The sequence below is a fragment of the Mytilus edulis genome, chromosome 9, assembly GCF_963676685.1.
Source record: "Mytilus edulis chromosome 9, xbMytEdul2.2, whole genome shotgun sequence".
NCBI classification, from domain to species: domain Eukaryota; kingdom Metazoa; phylum Mollusca; class Bivalvia; order Mytilida; family Mytilidae; genus Mytilus; species Mytilus edulis.
Window position 1 is genome coordinate 9,618,667 of NC_092352.1, and position 21,042 is coordinate 9,639,708.

Consider the following 21,042-nt stretch of genomic DNA (forward strand, 5'->3'; position numbering starts at 1 on the left):
GCAAACAGCATATTCAAGTATCACTTCTTGGACTTAGTCATAGCAAGGCAAAACTATTTGTTTAAAAAATATATAATCTTAGAAACAGTGACTTTGAAATTTAGCCTACTGACCTAGAATTCATTAGGTTTTTACTCTTCCATCAGTGAGCACGGGAAACTCAAGATTTCATCTGGAAAGCATATGATTTTGACCAAGAATGGATAGGCAGAGAGATTGATAGATAGATGTACAAATTATGGTCTTTAAGCTTCATTATATGGTCAGTAATAATGATAAGCACACCTTATTTAATCTGAGGTTCAATTTTATGTAATATGACAGGAGTCATTCAAAATAATAAGTCAAAATCAAACCAGGTGCTCTGCAGGGCGCAACTTTATATGACCGCAGTGGTTGAACCCTGAACAGTTGAGGTCAAATTTGGTCACAATATTTTAGCTTGATACTGTCTGAATTTGGATTGTGATCAAATTTTTGACATAATATAGGTTTTTGTCACAAAATAAATGTGGTCAAAAATCTAACAAATCTATTGCACAATACTGTTCAATTGAAGATTTCTTCTTGAAACTTTTGAAAACAAGCAGTGTAAGGGAGGTAATCAAGTATTCAAACATATATACAACAGTATTTTAATTGCATTACCTCCCTTACACTGCTTTTAAATTGTCTGAATTGTCCAGAAACCGAAAAAAAACCTTGTTTTCCCCCCTTTGCTTAATGATTTCAGCCATAACCCCCCCATGACCAACTCTTTGTAGTATGGAAACTTGTGGTATAATTTCAGAGAGATTTGTACACTTAAAACAAGTTATTGACTGAAAACTACAAAAATGCTTATTTTGGGTCCTTTTTTGGCCACTCCCTTATTGAAACCCGCCTCCTCCCTTGAAGCAAGAACACCAAATATCAATTCCAGCCTATCCTTTGTAGTAAGAAACCTTGCAGTATAATTTCAGAGAGATCCATACACTTAAACCAAAGTTATTGTCTGTAAACTAGAAAAATACTTCTTTTTGGCCCTTTTGTTGGCCCCTCATTCCTAAATGTTCAGGTATATTAACCCCACACTGAATCAAAGCCTTCTTTTCGTTATATGGAACCTTGTGGTACAATGTCAGAGAGATGCATACAGTTATACATAAGTTATTGTCCTGTAACTACAAAAATGCTTGTTTTTGGCCCTTAATTCCTAAACTGTTTGCCCCATAACTTTACCTTATGGTATGAACATTGTGGTACAATATCAGAGCAATTGAAATACTTATTCACAACTTATTGTCCTGAAACTAGATAAATGCTTGTTTTGGGCCCCTATGGGCCCCTAATTTTTTAACTGTTGAGACCGTAACCCTAAAAATCAATCCCAACTTTCCTTTTGTGGTTACAAACATTGTGTTAAAATTTTAAAGATTTCTATTTACTTATACTAAAGTTATTATCCAGAAACCATCCGTCTTGTGAAGTTGTAAAAGAAACAGATAAACAATGGTAATCCTTTATTGTGCTATATTTTTGTGGACGGTTTTATTAATTTGGCTAATAATTTTTGGGAGATTATATACCACTGGTAAGAAGAAAAAAAAAGAATGTTGATATTTCTAAATTTTCATGAATTCAACATATCTGCTTCAATCTCAAATAATCAAACTTTATGTCCATCTTCTATTTATAAGACTTAGATAACTCAGATTTGTGGAAGAAAAATTAAAGTCAGATTGGTGGAAGAAAAATGAAAATGAAGACCATCAAGTTTGTATATTTATTCTGTAGATAACTGCTGGACAATCTGTCGAGCTCTATCAACTTTAACACCACTATCTGAAATACAAATATTATATTGTTAGTTTACTGTAGATACAAACTTGATACACACTGTTTACAGTAAAATAATCTGAGGATAAAAATACACGTAAACAGTCATTTATTCCATTAAAACTTTATAAATAAACCTTTACAAAAGTATTTGTTTACATTCTTTTTTCTCTTCACATAACAAAACATGCACATTAGCTCCCATTGCAAATACTACTTAGAATATATATGTTATAAGTTGTAACATATCCATTATAAACTTGAACTATCAAAGTTTATTTTAGGTTTAAGATTGGAGAAAAATAAGAATTTGATAAACATGATTGAAAATAAAATTTTAACAATACATGTACTATGGAAGTCAAATTACTATCATCTGACATTTAAATTGGATATGAATAAACAGCAGATGTGGAGTAAATATTTATAATTGGGATAAAAAAAGATTAAACAAACAAACATCTGGAGGCTGCCCATAATAAAAAGCTTAGTTAAGAACCCAATCTGATATTTATAATTTTTCTAAAAGAACCAATTCATTGATTTCATTATCACACAAATAACGGATATTCAGATTAAATGTTTTACTCTTTCACTTCACTAGTAACTGAGAAGCTGTCTGAAAATACTAATTGCTTCATATCTAAATTGATTGATTGGTTGGTGTTAAAAGTTCAACACTAACATGGCGGTAAGTTTTTGTTGTTGGAGGAAGGCAGAGTGTGGGGAGAGAACCGTAGGAAAACTGACAATCCTAGTGTTCATATCTGTAGAAGAAGTAGAAAATCAATGTGTTGTAGTGTTCTGACAGCATACCCCAACTTGCAATTCAAAGTGTCAGAAAATAGAAGTCTGACAAATCCAAAAAACACCCATACATTACCACTTTAAAACACTGTTGGGCTGCTGACCAAATATTAAGTCATTATGTTCAGTAGCATTGGAGAAATGTTCAACTAAATTTTCAAAGTTCATTCAACATACTAAAAAATTCAGGGTATCAGCAAACAGGAAATACTTATCAGAGTAATCAAACAGATATGGTGAATATTCGAATGTTACAGCTCATCACATTTAAACTGCTGACTAAAGATAAAGTCATTCTGGCAAGTAGAGATATTCATTGAACAAAGCAATATAGCACCCACTCCTAAATCCTCAATTGAGTGATAAGTGGCAGTATAATAAGCATTCAGTGTGTATATTTCAAAGTCTTACCTGATTCTGATTCAATTATGTTCTGAGCTGCTGTAGATGTTGTTTCCCGAGCTTTTCCTTTTAAACCGTCCAGATACAGTAGTAAAGTTTCAAAGTGTTTACCTTTTACCTACAGTGAAAACAAGACAAATTTTATGATTAAACTAATACTCGTGATGAGCTCGAGATGCCTGGTAACATGTAGTTGAAAATATTTATTCTATATTGTACATGTATCTTATTAAATGATATGATCAAATCAGCCCCAGTATCCTGGAAACCTGACCACAGTGGCATGAAATGAAATTAATGTATTAAAAGCCATTGATACAAGTATATTGTATGTTAAACAAACATATACATTGTAAAAAGCCAAATGTTAAATATTTTTGACATGTAACTTTTACTTTGGTCTCTTCAGAGTTTCAAATATTGCGCATACATGTACTCTTGTCTATTGATGAAGACTTTTGAACCATTTGAGTTACTGTCTTAATATTGATATAAATACATCCCTATCCCAATGTCATCTTCATGTTCTTAATCAGAAAACTGGAGCATGAAAATGAGATTAATGCCTGATCATATACATTTGTTTTTTGTACATGTATGTAGTTAAAAATATATAGAAATAAATACTTTTATCTCAACAAAACCCTCCCCCCCCAAAAAAAAAACAAATAATGTTAAACTGTTCTTTACAGTTAATCCATACATGTATAATAAATTTACAATGAATTGAAGTTGTAACATACTTAATAAAATAATAATTTATTATGAGAAGTACAAATATTTAAATAATCAAAAGTTCAAAAGTTTACAATGGTTTCACTGGCCAGTGATTTTATAGATTGCATCTGTTAAAGTGTACAGAATTTTGATGGTATGAAATCTTTTTCTTATCCCTGGAGAAGAAAGAATGCTATTATCACCCACTTCTTTTGTTAAGACTTTTACATCATTCCATGTTTTTATTTTGAATAAAATTATAAAATATTTGTAATGTTTGCCACTGGGGACTTCAGTGACTATAAGTCTGCATGTAATAAAACATTGTTGACATCCAAATAATTTAATTGTGTTACAACTTTTCCTATTCTGAAATCTTAACCTGACCATTACAGGGTTCTCATTAAGGCGAGTCCATGAGTCCAGGACTCATAAAAATCTGTCTAGACTCACCATTTTCAAAACTGGTGAGTCCACAGATGCATCAAGATTGAAATATTTCGTATAAACTGAACACAGTTAAAACACAAAGATCATCATGTTATAGCAAAAGTTTAAAAGTGATCTGAATTTAATGTCATTTCATTGCTCTGTTAGGAAATGGAGACTAAAATATACAATTATATTGCAATAAAATATTTTCTTCTTGCTGTTGGACTCATCATGGCCAAAAATGACAAGTCCCTGGACTCGCCTTCAAAAATCTTTAGCAAGAACCCTGCCATTAGAGAGTGAAATTTTGGTTAAAAGACTAAATAAGTCAGACAGATTATCTACATGAAGTCAAAATTCTGTATATTGAATAGTGTTGTCATATGACAAAAGAGATGTAAGGTTTACACCAATGAGAAAGCAACTAAATAATAAGTCAATTACAGGAGAATGTGTCCAGGGGACACTGATAATGCCCCTGCTTAAAGGAACCGTCATAAAGGGATATACATTGTTACTAGAGAACTGTAAAATATGATCTGTGTTTTATTGTAATAAGTTTCATAACATTTGATTTAGGCAAACTATAGTTTTAGAATGGAAATTAAAAAATCAGCAACATTTTCATTTATAAAGGGCCATAACTAAGGAACAGTAAAAGTCACAACTCCCAAACTTGAACTTGATCTGTGTTTTGTGGAAATAAGCTTTGTGTATAACAAAAGACGATGTGGTATGATTGCCAATGAGACAACTCTTCACAAGAGACCAAATGACACAGTAATTAACATCTAAAGCCTATAGGTCACTGTACCGTCTTCAGCAATGACCAAAGTGAATACCATGTGCACATAGTCAGCTATAAAAGGCACAGAAATCAAATACATGAAAAATGTACATTGTAAAACAGTTCAAACGAGAAAACTAACAGATTAATTAATGTACAAAAAAATGAATGAAAAAAAATGTAACACAGCAACAAACAACAACCATTGAATTATAGGCTCCTGATGACTTGGGACAGGTTAAGCATATAACTATGTATGAATCAATTAAGCATTATATTACAAAGTTACTAAACTTACCATTTCTGAATCAAGCATATTACTAAGTAACCAGACTTGTCGGACTTTCTGGAATTTCCATTCCTCTCTATTCTTTTTCCATAGTTTAAGATATGCAATAGCAAGTTCTTTAGATGATTTTTTGTTGTCTTCTGTTTCAGTTTTTTCACTATCAGCTGTCACACATGGCTTCGTTTTCTTATTTTTTTCTTTTTTCTTCTTTTTCTTATTTACTGACACCTCTTTCATAATGTCTTCCACATCTTTATTTGTAGCATCAAGTGAATTGTCATTTTTGTCATTTTCTGTATTTTTATTTTCTTTGGTTTTTGGTTCTGTTGTTGCAGCCACAGTTTCAGCATTTAGATCATTGTCTTTTGCATCTGTATGAGGACTATCCTCTTTCATATCTTTATTCATTTCTTCTGTTTCTTTAACAAGTTTCTTTTTTTTCTTTTTGGATTTAACACTGTCTTTTCTACAATTATTAGCAAGTGCGTCTTCATTTGTTTTCATTGAATGTCCTTTCTCAAGACTACATTCATCTTTTTGACTGTCATGTACACTTGTCTTTTCCCTTTTAATGTTTACATCAACTTCATCATCTGTCTGTTTTCTTTTTCCAAGTTTCCTACCCATCTAAATATAAAAACATTATAAAAATACTTATCTTGCAGAGAAATTGTAAAAAGGTTTGGAAAAGACCTGCTCCTTTCAATCATTAACAACACTTTATTTCCGCAAAATTTATGTGAATCAGAAAAAAAGCATTGGAAAGGCCATAGGCATGATTAATGCTACATGGCATAAAACACAGATTATTTATAAATAATAATAAAGGTCATATGAGAGCAATTTTCAAGGACCTCTACCAAACAATAAAACTATTGGTAATAATCAATAAATTGCTTTGCAGAGCGCAGCTGGATACAACCGCAGAGGTCAAACCTAGGAAAAATGGACTCAATATTCACGCTTGATACAGGCCTGAATTTGGATAGTAATTTATTATTTGACACATAATAGGTTTCTTATATAGGATTAAACACATTTTTTCTAGAGGTTATTGATGTGTAAACAGGGGCAATTAACTCACAAACTGAATAAAGAAATGTTTGTGAGTAAGAGACCTGGTTTACACATCAATAACCTCTAGAAAAAACAGAGGCAGATTAAGGGGGGGGGGCCCGGGCCCCCCTTTTTGGGAAAAAAATTGGTTGCTTATATAGGGAATCATTGAAGCGTGACTGGAGCGGGCCCCCTCTTAGGTCAGTCAGTGGGGCCCCATATATGAAAATTTCTGGATCCGCCACTGAAAAATGTGTTTAATCCTTATAATTCTTAACCCAAAAATTCACTATTTAAAATTAACTGTTTTTGTGTGTAAAGGTTACTATAATTACCATCAAATGCACAATCGACAGGTCGTACCTAAGGAAATGGCCACCATATTGACTTTCAAAAATCCATAAATGTTCGATAAATGCACATGGATATAAAAATAAATTGCACCTACCTCCAAAACTTCATTTTAATGAGATACTATTCGAATTTGAAGTGTACAAGTAATGAAAAAATCATTCCCTTGAAAGTTTTCATTCGTATGACGTCGTGTTTTGCCATGACGTAAATTCGCCAGTCATTCATGAAATTTCATGGAATTTTATTTAAATTTTAATTTTACACATTTTCGAGGCTTTTAATGCATTTATTTATTTTATTCTATTATTTTACATGCATTAGAATAGAAATAACTGTCAGGCATTTGTTTTTTAATTTCTCAATTTGCTGAAAATCCTGGGATCCCTCCAAGCATATGAATCGTGCATGAATAGACTGCGAAAGTAGTTTTGGAAACATGATTTATTGAAGTGTAAACCAAGAGAAAAATCTTAACTGTCCAATCCAGTTCAAGTATTTATAGATATATGCAAATCATATAAGAATTATCACAGAATAACTGTAGTCAAAGAAATAAGTATTGGTTATATGATTTGTGTTTACAAACAATTTTTTGCTTTCATGCAATACACTATGCTATTGCTAATTGCCCCCAACCCCCAAAATAACCAAAAATTGTATCCCCCACCCCCCTCAATATATGAAGAAATTTTCTTTTTAATTTCTTAAATCTAAAATGAGAAAAAAATTGCCCCCCTGCCTTTTTCCAAAAAAAAATCTTTCCCTCAAGATATGGCCATAATTTCAATTCAAATTTCCATTGGAGATGCATCGATAATTACCGGGTACCCATTTAAATACATCATAAAAGTCTTAATATAGAAAATTAATATGAATTTCCTTAATCAGCATAAATTTAATAGTAACTTCTTTAAGTTAATTGACAGCTAATCACCTCAAGACAAAACCAAAATTCTTTATACATAATTTTTAAGCAGAGGAAGGGAGGCAATATGTTTGGATTACCTCAATATATTTGAGTTACCTCCCTTACACTACTTTAAAACTGTCTTGACTATCAACCAAAAACCCTTGTTTTTCCTCCTTTTTTGTCCCTAATTCCTTGACAGTTTGAGCCATACCCCCACTGCCATCCAAACCACTCCTTTGTGGTGTGAAGTTTTGTGGTGACAACTGTCTTCGGATGACGCTGACGACAACGTGATACCAACTATATACGACCACAAAATGTGTTTGCGTGATATAAAACAATTGAAATTTGAGAGTAAAAAACTTGTATGTATACTTGAAACTTCTTTGAATGAAGTCAGGAATCCAAGATCCAAAATCTTGCTCACTTAGCCTGGTGTGGATTACCCTGAACAACATGTAAAAGTGAAATAGTGAGCTTGTTCAAGAATGACAGTGAACTCATCCATTCTCCTAGAATTGATTGAATTGGAGCAGAACAAAGGGATGCCACTCTTGCATAAAAAAGACAAACTGAAAGAGTCAATTACCACTGCATTCTAGTCCCAGCAGCTACATGTATGAACATTCTAAATAATCAACAGTGGCCGATCCAGAAATTTTCATAAGTGGGGGCTCACTGGCTGCCGAAGAGGGGGCCTGATTTCATCCCGCTTCAGTGATTCCCTATATAAGCAACCAAATTTTTTTCCTAAATCCGCCTCTGATCAATACAACCAACAGTCTTACATATGAAATGAACAGTAAAGTTTTTTTGATTTTTTTATTAAATTTTCTAATCTTCTCAGAATTAGAGTACACACACTGAAATGTCGCCTGATTTCCTGATCATTGATTATGTGATGGAATTATTGAAGATAACGGTTTTACTACAAGTACATTTTTTGTACTGTATAACATAAATTAATCTTTTCAAAGATCTATTGAAATGAGGTCAAGGTCAGATAAATGCTATCATACAGACATTTGTCATTTCAGGGCATTTTATGCATGTACATGTAGCTGACTATGGGTCTAGTATGTGATATGGGTTTTGTTCATTATTGAAGGTCCTACTGTGACCTATGGTTGTAAACTTTTATATCATTTTGTCCATTGTGGAGAGATGTCTCATTGGCAGTTATGCCAAATCTTTTATTTTCATATGTACACCTACCAAAATTGTGCCATTCATAAAATATATCTAGTTTAAACATATTTATTTATAGTGGATAGGGAAACAAGTTTTGCAACTTATATCAATCCCTTTCCACTTTGCGGGTGCAAGTGCTGCCTTGTAGCGGCATTAGCCTACTCTTTTTCGAAAATCTACAAGGGTGTCTTTGATGAGCAAGAGATATGGCTCTCTCTTAACACAGGTCATCCATTTATTGTCCCCTTCAAATGGACTATCATCGATTTTGACCATGAGCTGATAAGGGGTCTGATATGAAAAATGTTATGTTGTTTCTTTTTTTCATATACCGTATTTCAGCAGAAGACATAGACTAAAACTATTTTATAAACTTCAAATCAATGCATTTCAGTGTTTTAATATTGTTTTTCAGTTTTTAATTATATATTTTCCTCATTCTTAATATTATTTTATCCAACTTTGTTATGTTTTACACACAGTGTATTTTCGGGAATTTGCCTATGACGTCGAAATTTCAGGCGATAACGTTACAGAAAAGCATGTGATAAAAAACGGAAGCAGTTGATATGAAACAGAAGCAGTTGATAAAAACCGGAAGCAGTTGATAACAAAAGTCATATCACACTGTTAAAGCAATTCTTTAAATTAAGCGAATAAATATATGTAAAAGTTAATTTTATTATGGGGTACATCAAATTCTATCAATATATGAATCATTGATAATATCAGATTATTACATGGCATTTTTCATGTATTATCAGCCCTAGGTTCAATATCAGCCCAAGAGCCGCATGGCTCAAGGGCTGATATTGACCGAGGGCTGATAATACATGCGATATGAAAAATGACATGTTATGATCTTTTTATCATATGCTTCAACAGTAGAGAAAAATAACAGATTCATATATTGATCCTTCTACGTAGTTCCTGGAAAGAAGTTGAAAGAGTAAAAAGTTCACGGACGTCGGACCCAAAATTTGATACATTCAATATGAAATCTTTCTATCATATGCATCAACAGAGAAAAAAAAACACATTCTAACATGGACGAATCGACAAAAAAATAATTCAACAATATACATAATGAACATTGTTTGGAAAAGTCAACTTTTTTTTAAGTAACTTTCTAAATTATGTTTCAGAAAAACTTAAAAAATGCATTTATTTAATTTTTTTTTTTTTTTTTTTTTATTTAATTTAATTTTTTTACACAATATACTTTTCAGTATTCAAATAATTGTTTTGTACACTACTTTGTAATGTTTTTCACTGAAAGCATAGCACTGAGGTGAATTTTCCGGGAATTTGCCGAGTATCACCGGAATGCCATGTGATAACGTTACGGAAAGGCATGTGATAACAATCGAAGCATGTGATAAACTTTTCATATCAGCCCGCTAAGCACCAATTGGAAAATATGGAAAATACTTTAATTTAATGCTATTATCATACGGTAAAAATCATATGTTATTTAGTCTAAGTATATGATAAATGGTTTTATTACACGCCCATACCAGATGTTATAGCCATTCTCTGTACGTTTGGTTATAAATAACAATAGACCTGTCAAATTTTTAGCTAACTTTTTGTTGCATTCTGTTAAGGTTCATCATAACCTTTTGGCTAAAATGGCCGTATTTACACCCCAAATTTTACTCTGAGTATACACCTGTGTTGTAAATGTGTGTTTTGGTTATTTCCAAGTAAAAGAATATTGTTATTTATTGTAATAAGAGAGTTTATATAAGTTTACAGAAGTTATTTCTAGTGTTTAGTATAACGAATGAGTAATTAACGTACGTTTTACTTTATGTTATTAGTTATATCGATAACGTCGTATATGGCGCAACTTTGTCATGTATTGTTCAGAACGTTACCGTTGGGTCAATATTTTAAGCGTGAACCCAAAAGTGTTCATTTGCGAGCTCTTAACTGGAAGAATTAATATGTCTAGATTTGATTATTCATAAGATTGTATTATTATAAGCATTTTGAGTCGAGGACTCCTATATTTTATGTAAGCATATTACGTTATGTTTTTCTTCCTGCTCAGAAGATTTACTTCCGGTAATTTGAAATAAATACCAGTGCAACGTCACGTTCGTTAGTCTTTGCTGTGTTTACTTTTGGCTTGCAGCAAGGCTCATCCCGGGGGTTCCTAGAGGTAAGAAGCAGCGCATTAGCTGTATGCCTCGCATTTTATATTACAAGTAAGGGTTATAATTTAGAGGTAAGAAGCAGCACAGATAGCTGTATGCCTTGCATATTTATTTATATTGTCAAGTTAATCCCGGTTGGTCCGTACGAAAATACAAGTAAAAGACTATTATTTTAGTAGCTCCGCCCGTATGTAAATTATATATATTATGGTTGGAATATTGTACTTGTATGGAAATATATCGGCTGTTTAATAAAAGTATCATTTTTACTATTGACTAGTTATTCACACTACCAATGATGAGAGAGAACAGACAACAGATTTGACGTCCGTATTTATTTATTACCCCGTGCATTTACTAGTTTTATGAGATATTCGTATTTGCTGGCTTTATAACTATATCAAAACATAGCAAGAAGCAGAAATTACGACAATGGTGGCAGCGGTTTAGTTCTCACGTTTCAAGGAATTTGGCACGTCTATTTTTAGAAATATTACTGTGTATGGAACACAGTAAGTGACATATATTGTGTATGGAGTGCATTTAGCTCTATACATGCATTATACATGTAATTTGATAAGTGGCTTATTTTGGAAAGTACAGAAGTGCATTAAGCTTCTGATTTTTTTTTAATATTTTTTTAAGGAGGTGCATTTAGCTTCCTTTAAAGAAAAATAATATAAAGGAGGTGCATTTAGCTTTCAAATAATTATTTATTTGGGAAGTAGAGGTGCAGTTAGCTTCTATTGGCATATTACTGTTTGTTTTAAACATAGATCTTAGGAATAGGAAAATCCCAGCTCCAAATTTTGGAAGGGGGGAAAGTATGGAGAATATGATTATTTCACAGATCAGCCCTGTAATTTGATAGATTTGGGTATAGAAGATGATGTTAATTTATCTACCTACAGCCCCATAGTAAGCCCGATAAACTCGTCTGTGCAGAATACTAGGACGATTGAGGAAAGTAAGACGAATTTGAATGATAACAATATTATTGCTATTCTAACGGACATTCAGAGACAATTAAAAAATCAAAATGATAGATTTTCTGAGCTCAAGACGAAAGTTTCTGAGATGAGCACGCAAGTATCAGAGATGAGCACGCAAGTTAAGCTAAATCAGGAAAATATAGTTCAATTAGCAAGGGGTAACCATGTGGCTGAAAATAACACCAATACGCAGAATTTCAGTCAAAATAGCATGACCACAACTGAACAAAATAACCAGGTATCAGTGACCCAACAATTAGCAGCTGGTCCAAGTACTGACAACACTTATACACCACGTCCAGTCAGTACAAATCATGTAAAAGAAAGTAGTCATGTTCAGCAACTACAAAGGGAAGAACCAAAACCTAGAAGTCCATTCTTTGATGGTAAAGGGGATTTCAAGGCCTTTTGGACACAGTTTAGTTTACTAAGTAATAGGTTTAGATGGTCCAATGACAGACAAATAGAGGAATTAATTCTAAATTGTCTGAGAGATGAAGCCCTAGTATATGTAAATGAGCTTCCTATGCCATTCCATAAAGATATCAAATGTATTCATAAGGCTATGTCACAGAGATTTGGGGACCATATATTACCAGAGACTTATAGGACCAATTTGCAGTTTATAAAACAGGACCACAAAGAAAGCATACAAGAATATGCATTTCGTGTTGAGAGACTAGTAGGTAAGGCATACCCTGATGTAAATGACTTGAGTTTACTGGACCGTTTTAAAACAGAACACTTTATTAAGGGTCTGCCAGACCAGTCACTAGCTTATGAGGTCCTCATACAGAAGCCAGCAACATTGCAGGATGCAATAAATATAGTCACATGGCACGAGTGTTGTCGAAAAAATGTAAATAAAAACGTTAATGTCAGACAAGTAAATACCGATGCAAACTGTATAGAACAAGAGAAAACAGAAGACTTCGAGGTATATAGGACGGAGAATCCAAACCAATATGTCACTCATGCAGAATTTAAAATGGGCATAGACAATTTGAACCAGATGCTCCGCAGGGCGTAGCTTTATACGACTGCAGAGGTTGAACCCTGAACGGTTGGGGCAAGTATGGACACAACATTCAAGCTGGATTCAGCTCTAAATTTGGATTGTGATTAAATAGTTGACACAGCATAGGTTTCTGACACAGAATGAATGTGTTCTAATGAACTTAAAATTTTTGTTTTCTCTTAGAGCAATTCACTATGCTGTTGAATATTAATCCTCTCAAAACAAGAATGTGTCCTCAGTACACGAATGCCCCACTCGCACTATCATTTTCCATGTTCAGTGGACCGTGAAATTGGGGTAAAAACTCTAATTTGGCATTAAAATTAGAAAGATCATATCATAGGGGACATGTGTACTAAGTTTGAAGTCGATTGGACTTAAACTTCATCAAAAACTACCTTGACCAAAAACTTTAACCTGAAGCGGGAAAGACGGACGGACGAACGGACGGACGAACGAACGGACAGACGGACGGACGGACGCACAGACCAGAAAACATAATGCCCCTCTACTATCGTAGGTGGGGCATAAAAATGTTTGAAGAAATTTTCTTTTTTATTTATGAAATTTCAAATGAGAAAAATTGAACCCAATTTTTTAATCACATCCCCCTTTCCCTTATTCCAAAACTAATCTCAATTAAAATTTCTAATGGAGTTTGCAACAATAACTACTCATTTAAATACATCATAAAATATTAAGATGTAAAAAAAACTGCATGTTTGAAGAAATTTTCTTTTTTATTTATGAAATTTCAAATGAGAAAAATTGAACTCAATTTTTTTAATCACATCCCCCTTTCCCTTATTCCAAAACTAATCTCAATTAAAATTTCTAATGGAGTTTGCAACAATAACTACTCATTTAAATACATCATAAAATATTAAGATGTAAAAAAAACTGCTTGTTATCACTGAATGTTATTTATTATAATTTATCAGTTGGTAGTAAAAAGTGAATATACATTGTATATTGTATATAACAAAGATTTAAGTTGATTCTGGACAAAGAAAGATAACTCCAATCAGAGTTGGGGTAATTGTAATTGTAATCGTTAATCAGCTGTAATTGATTACAATTGTTCAAGTAATCATTGTAATCATTAATCAGCCAAAAATCTGATTACATGTAATTCAATTTAATCAATTACTTTTCAAAATGCCCTGTAATCCTGATTACATTTTGATTACATTCTGATTACAATGAAAAAAATCTTGAACTGTGTTTATGGTCAATAAATGAACCTTTTTGTTATTCTTACTTAATAGATATTTAACAAGTTAAGATAGTTTAGTTTACTTTATCACTCATGTTAATTGATTTGTATACTTCAGTAAAAAGTAAACTGTTACAATATTAAAAAGTCATCAATAGCCTAAGAAGGCCTTAGTCAAAAATATTATAAAAGATGTACATATATATATTTGATAAAAAAACTTGTTATATTTAAGCAAAATTATAACAATTTTTCTGTAGCCCTGAATTATAATCTTTTGTTAATATTGTGATTATTGTAAACTTTGAATTGAAATTTAGGAAACCAATTAAGGTTTCTTTTTATTGCAATTTCTAATTAAGTATAGCTGTAGGACAATATATATGATAAAATATTAATCAGACATGTGAAAACTACTCTAATTAGCACAAACTAAATTAAAAGTTGGACAAATATCTTGTTTAAAATAAGCAAATTTTTGTATGTACTTAGACTGGACATATAAAATGCATTGACTTATAGTACTTGTATTTCGTTTACAATTTGTTTAAACAATTCTATTAAATTTTTACATAATTTTTATCTGGTAACTTTATTTCATCCATATATTAACTTCCAAAATCTGCACATTGAAATACATATAAAGTCTGGAAATGGTAAGAAGACTAGCAAACTCTTTATAAAGGCTTTAAGCCATATTCAATTGAAGTCAAAATAATTCAAAGATCAATGATAATAAAGTGTAATGCGTGACAAAATGTTCATGTATGTCTGTAGTGAACTTTTGTGGTTTATTAAATAGATGAAGTTGGAAGTTATCATTTTAAAATGTATATAAAAAAATCCTTTCTAAAAACGTTAATTCATTCACATCATTCAAAATATTTTTGTTTTTTTTTAATTCATTGTAATCAGATGTAATCATGATTACTTTGCCAGTGTAATCATTAATTTAATCAGACACTTTCAGAAATGATGTAATCATTAATTTAATTTAATCGTACAAATGACAAAGTAATTGTAATTTAATCAATTACATTGAAAGTCATCGGACCCATCTCTGACTCCAATTAAAAAAAAATCTTGCTATTGCACAATATTTTGCAATTAGATATTTCTTGCTTACTATTCTGGACAAAGAAAGATAACTCTAATTAAAAAAAAATTTGCTATTTCACAATATTGTGCAATTAGATATTTCTTGCCATTGCGCAATACTGTGCAATTGAAAAGACTTGCTATTGCACAATACTTAATATAATAATTTTAGATCCTGATTTGGACCAACTTGAAAACTGGGCCCATAATAAAAAATCTAAGTTTTTTGGATTCAGCATATCAAAGAACCCCAAGATTTCAATTTTTGTTGAAATCAGACTAAGTTTAATTTTGGACCCTTTGGACTTTAGTGTAGACCAATTTGAAAACAGGACCAAAAATGAAGAATCTACATACACAGTTAGATTTGGTATATCAAAGAACCCCATTTATTCAATTTTTGATGAAATCAAACAAAGTTTAATTTTGGACCCCGATTTGGACCAACTTGAAAACTGGGCCAATAATCAAGAATCTAAGTACATTTTTAGATTCAGCATATCAAAGAACCTAACTGATTCATTTTTTGTCAAAATCAAACTAAGTTTAATTTTGGACCCTTTGGACCTTAATGTAGACCAATTTGAAAACGGGACCAAAAGTTAAGAATCTACATACACAGTCATGACAGTTAGATTCGGCATATCAAAGAACCCCAATTATTCAATTTTGATGAAATCAAACAAAGTTTAATTTTGGACCCTTTGGGCCCCTTATTCTGTTGGGACCAAAACTCCCAAAATCAATACCAACCTTCCTTTTATGGTCATAAACCTTGTGTTTAAATTTCATAGATTTCTATTTACTTATACTAACGTTATGGTGCGAAAACCAAGAAAAATGCTTATTTGGGTCCCTTTTTGGCCCCTAATTCCTAAACTGTTGGGACCTAAACTCCCAAAATCAATACCAACCTTCCTTTTGTAGTCATTAACATTGTGTTTAAATTTCATTGATTTCTATTTACTTAAACTAAAGTTATTGTGCGAAAACCAAGAATAATGCTTATTTGGGCCCTTTTTTGGCCCCTAATTCCTAAACTGTTGAAACCTAAACTCCCAAAATCAATCCCAACCGTTCTTTTGTGGTCATAAACCTTGTGTCAAAATTTCATAGATTTCTATTAACTTAAACTAAAGTTATAGTGCGAAAACCAAGAAAATGCTTATTTGGGCCCTTTTTGGCCCCTAATTCCTAAAATGTTGGGACCAAAACTCCCAAAATCAATACCAACCTTCCTTTTGTGGTCATAAACCTTGTGTTAAAATTTCATAGATTTCCATTCACTTTTACTAAAGTTAGAGTGCGAAAACTAAAAGTATTCGGACGCCGGACGACGATGACGACGCCGACGCCAACGTGATAGCAATATACGACGAAAAATTTTTCAAATTTTGCGGTCGTATAAAAAGGAGTTCAAAATGGATGTTGAAGGCATAAAGCAGGATTTAAATGAGATAAAAGATCTGTTTAAAACTGAGAAGCAAGAAAGAGAAAATTTTGGTCGGTTAAATAGACATAATGTTAGGAAGAAAGACCAATTTAATGCCAACAACAGTAACAGAGTAGATACATGTTACTCATGCCACCAAGAGGGACATTACAGCAGAGATTGTCCTTTCTCAAGAGGAAAAAGAGGGAAACCAGAAAATATGAATACTTTCGGAGGAAACCCGCAGTTTGGATTTACAAGTCAGGATTATCAGAAATAGTTAGGACTATATATCAGATAAGCCTACACTGGACAAATATCAGAGTATTTTTTGTGTAGATTCTGATTTTTTATAATGTACATATGAAACTTGTGTGATTATTTGTAATTGATGAAGTGTAAAAAGTGATTTATTTGTTTATTGATAGGACTTGTAATATTAGTGTATACACTAAGTACATTAAGCACAAATATGTAGAGTATACAGTATTATAGATTTTTGCAATTGTGAAATATATTATGGTATTGAAATTGTTTTGAGATTTTTTGGAAACAGGTGATTTTTTATCAGAATCTGGAATTTGATGGTCCTATTGAATTGGCGTTGTTGTTTTTATGCAATAAAGATTGTTTTATACTATTTTGGTGGGAAGCTGCTTTCGGTGGGTGTATATTGGCAGTAGTCTAGATTGCAATATACATTTAGGTTACACCATGGGTATGCTGAGCTATAGTCTACACCATTTTAGATATTTCTCGGGGAATACTGATGACCATTTTTTTTATTTGTTGTACCTTGTACTAATTTTTATACTTATGTTTGTATGGTGCATCAGTATCGAAGATAGTGTATATATTTATACGCGGGGTACCCTTGTGGTATAGAACTTAATAGGACATTTGTAGGCTTATGGTTAGCCGGGTGTTTAAAAGAAGTTGAGCTTCATGATTTTTATAATTCCAGTGTATGATAGAATGGAGAATCTTGGATTGAATTTTAAATGAAGTATATTAGTGCTGTAACTGGATGAATAAAAATAGAACTTTGTTTTTTTCAAGATATTTTATTGTTATATTAGTATAAGAGAAGATTATATACATTGAAGGATTTTTTTAGTTTAAATGTATATTTTGCCTTTTAAGAATAAAAAGGCGCATTAGTTTGTTATCGCAGATATTGTTTTTGTTAGGACATTAACAGGCTCAGTAGTTTGTTGATGTATGTTTAAGTTTAAAGATAGCTTAAGTTTGTTTTTGACAAATTGGAGATGAGTAAAAATTGTTTTATTTGTATGATAGAGTAATATGTACATAGAAATATTGTGAAAAGAATTTTTAGACGTATTGTCAGAATTGCCAAGCCCATATTTCGAGGACGAAATGTATTCTGGGGGAGGGGCAGTGTTGTAAATGTGTGTTTTGGTTATTTCCAAGTAAAAGAATATTGTTATTTATTGTAATAAGAGAGTTTATATAAGTTTACAGAAGTTATTTCTAGTGTTTAGTATAACGAATGAGTAATTAACGTACGTTTTACTTTATGTTATTAGTTATATCGATAACGTCGTATATGGCGCAACTTTGTCATGTATTGTTCAGAACGTTACCGTTGGGTCAATATTTTAAGCGTGAACCCAAAAGTGTTCATTTGCGAGCTCTTAACTGGAAGAATTAATATGTCTAGATTTGATTATTCATAAGATTGTATTATTATAAGCATTTTGAGTCGAGGACTCCTATATTTTATGTAAGCATATTACGTTATGTTTTTCTTCCTGCTCAGAAGATTTACTTCCGGTAATTTGAAATAAATACCAGTGCAACGTCACGTTCGTTAGTCTTTGCTGTGTTTACTTTTGGCTTGCAGCAAGGCTCATCCCGGGGGTTCCTAGAGGTAAGAAGCAGCGCATTAGCTGTATGCCTCGCATTTTATATTACAAGTAAGGGTTATAATTTAGAGGTAAGAAGCAGCACAGATAGCTGTATGCCTTGCATATTTATTTATATTGTCAAGTTAATCCCGGTTGGTCCGTACGAAAATACAAGTAAAAGACTATTATTTTAGTAGCTCCGCCCGTATGTAAATTATATATATTATGGTTGGAATATTGTACTTGTATGGAAATATTTCGGCTGTTTAATAAAAGTATCATTTTTACTATTGACTAGTTATTCACGCTACCAATGATGAGAGAGAACAGACAACAGATTTGACGTCCGTATTTATTTATTACCCGTGCATTTACTAGTTTTATGAGATATTCGTATTTGCTGGCTTTATAACTATATCAAAACATAGCAAGAAGCAGAAATTACGACAACCTGCAACAGTTTTAAGGGATGGCAGGAACTAGATATATAAATTTTAAATGCATTTTATGTTTCAGAAAATTATAAACTTTTCTAGATTTTGCTATCCATTTTTTTTCAATCCTGCAGAAGGTGCAAAAATTAACTAAGTAGTGAAAACGATTGAGAAGCTCCCCTCATATAATCAATGTTGTGAGTAGTATTGATTTAAATGGACAATAGATGGACAATAGACACCTGTAAACAATAGGTTATTTAACAGGTTTAAACTGTGTAACTGAGTGGACCGTATCAAATGAAACTCGGGTGTTTGTTTATTTTGCTATCTTCTGCAGACTGGAAAAAAATGAACATCAAAATCCAGGTAAGTTTTTAATTTTCTGAAACGTAGACTTCATATAACTTTTATATATCTAGTTCCTGCCATGCATTAAAACTTTCCTGGATGTACCAGTTTGTCTGTACTCATATTAATTTTGGAGGTGTAAACACGGCCAAATTTTTCAATTCCTTATGATGAACCTTAAGAGTTTGTTGCATATACATGATATAATCAATCACTGAATTGATTTCCATTTCATGACCACTCACCAGTGTCAAATTAAATGCATATTCAGGAAAAAAACATGTATGATGTAAGTGTGTTGCGAATATGCTGTGCTGTATCTACATCTACATTCTACATTGATCTGATACACCAAAACTCAACGCTTCTGGTGGTCGCAAGAGCAATTTTGTAAGATTAAGATAACCAAAGAATATATAAGGTTGACTATTAGATTACACATGGATAGAAATAGTCGACCTCAGTTGCGGATCTAGAAATTTTTATAGGTATCAGGTCCGTTCGCGCCCAATATAGTTTCGCACCCTACACGTTCGCACCTCACATTTTCGCCCCCCACGTCCGTTCGCACCCTACATGTTCGCGCCCAATTTTTAATAAAATTTAAGTTAAATTGTTAGAAATTATTCATATGAATATAACAAATAATTGTATTCTTTTTGAATAAAATTTGAGAATTTATTGAATAGATTTTTTTTTTTTATCAATCTGATGATTAATTATTAAATGTTGATTATGTATGATTATTGCTAATTGGTATTTATAAACAGCCTAACTTGGTGTTATTGTTTACTGTTGTTTATAAATCATGATTGTTGTTTTAAATTGCTTTGATGTAAATACTAATAAAATAAATATTAATTATAGCAATACACTTACCATGCATACCAGTTGTTCAACATGTTGGCAGATTCGCACTTAATTGACTAGAAACAGTGAAAAACAAATTATTTCAATACACTAACCAAAACACGATTAAGAATTATTCAACACACAAATGAAATAGTTGTTGTCAGAATAACATAATCTGACTTAAAAACAAGGACTTTTTTTTATAAACTTGTCATGACACAAAAAAAACTTGTCAGTATCTCGAATTATTTAGAAACAATGGCATATATATTTATACCAATACACCTCCAAAAAATTGGTAAAATTGGGTACGAACGAACTTTTCGCAAAATTTGGGTGCGAACATGTGGGGTGCGAAAGTGAATGGGGGCGAATGTGGAAGGGTGCGAACGTGATTGGGCGCGAACAGACCCGGATTCATTTTTATAAGAGGGGGCCCGATTCCGTCACGCTTCATTGATTCCCTATATAACCAACCAAAATATTTCTGAAAAAAGAGGGCCCGGGCCCCCTGCCCCCCCTAAATCCGCCTCTGGACCTTTCCATGGACGGAAACAAGTGCTTCTATAATTTTCACATGGGTAAAAGTGGTAAAATGATAATCTGTGGACCGTCATAAATTAAAGCCACTATGGTGAAATCCTTTACCTTTAATTCTTGATAGACAGTTGCATCAATGGCAATATACCACTTTTCCTTATGCTTACATAAAATACTAATCAGGTATAGTAACAATATTTATTACATTGGTTGCAATGAATTACATTGATTTCCCAGTTAGATAAAAACCGATAATTTCACATGTGAAATAAACGTGGTTATTTCACTCTCTGACGTCATACAACAATAGGCG

The 21,042-nt window shown here is 32.2% G+C and overlaps 1 protein-coding gene across 1 annotated transcript; it reads right to left on the bottom strand.

Moving 5' to 3' along the window:
* Nucleotides 1–1,751: 1,751 nt before the first annotated feature.
* On the bottom strand, nucleotides 1,752–20,924 carry LOC139489484 (protein cholesin-like). Its single transcript, XM_071275922.1, has 4 exons — nucleotides 20,838–20,924; nucleotides 5,262–5,879; nucleotides 3,037–3,145; nucleotides 1,752–1,824 (listed from the first exon to the last, which is right to left on the bottom strand). Exons 2-4 carry the CDS (start codon nucleotides 5,877–5,879, stop codon nucleotides 1,766–1,768), a joined length of 786 nt encoding a protein of 261 aa, XP_071132023.1. The 5' UTR covers nucleotides 20,838–20,924; the 3' UTR covers nucleotides 1,752–1,765.
* Between the last annotated feature and the right edge of the window lie 118 nt (nucleotides 20,925–21,042).

Coding starts and splice junctions, on each gene's coding strand:
- LOC139489484 (XM_071275922.1), bottom strand. CDS start 5,879: ATGGGTAGGAAACTTGGAAAAAGAAAACAGACAGATGATGAAGTTGAT. Junction 3,146..5,261: donor ATATGCTTGATTCAGAAATG/GTAAGTTTAGTA, acceptor TTTTCACTGTAG/GTAAAAGGTAAACACTTTGA. Junction 1,825..3,036: donor CATAATTGAATCAGAATCAG/GTAAGACTTTGA, acceptor TTTGTATTTCAG/ATAGTGGTGTTAAAGTTGAT.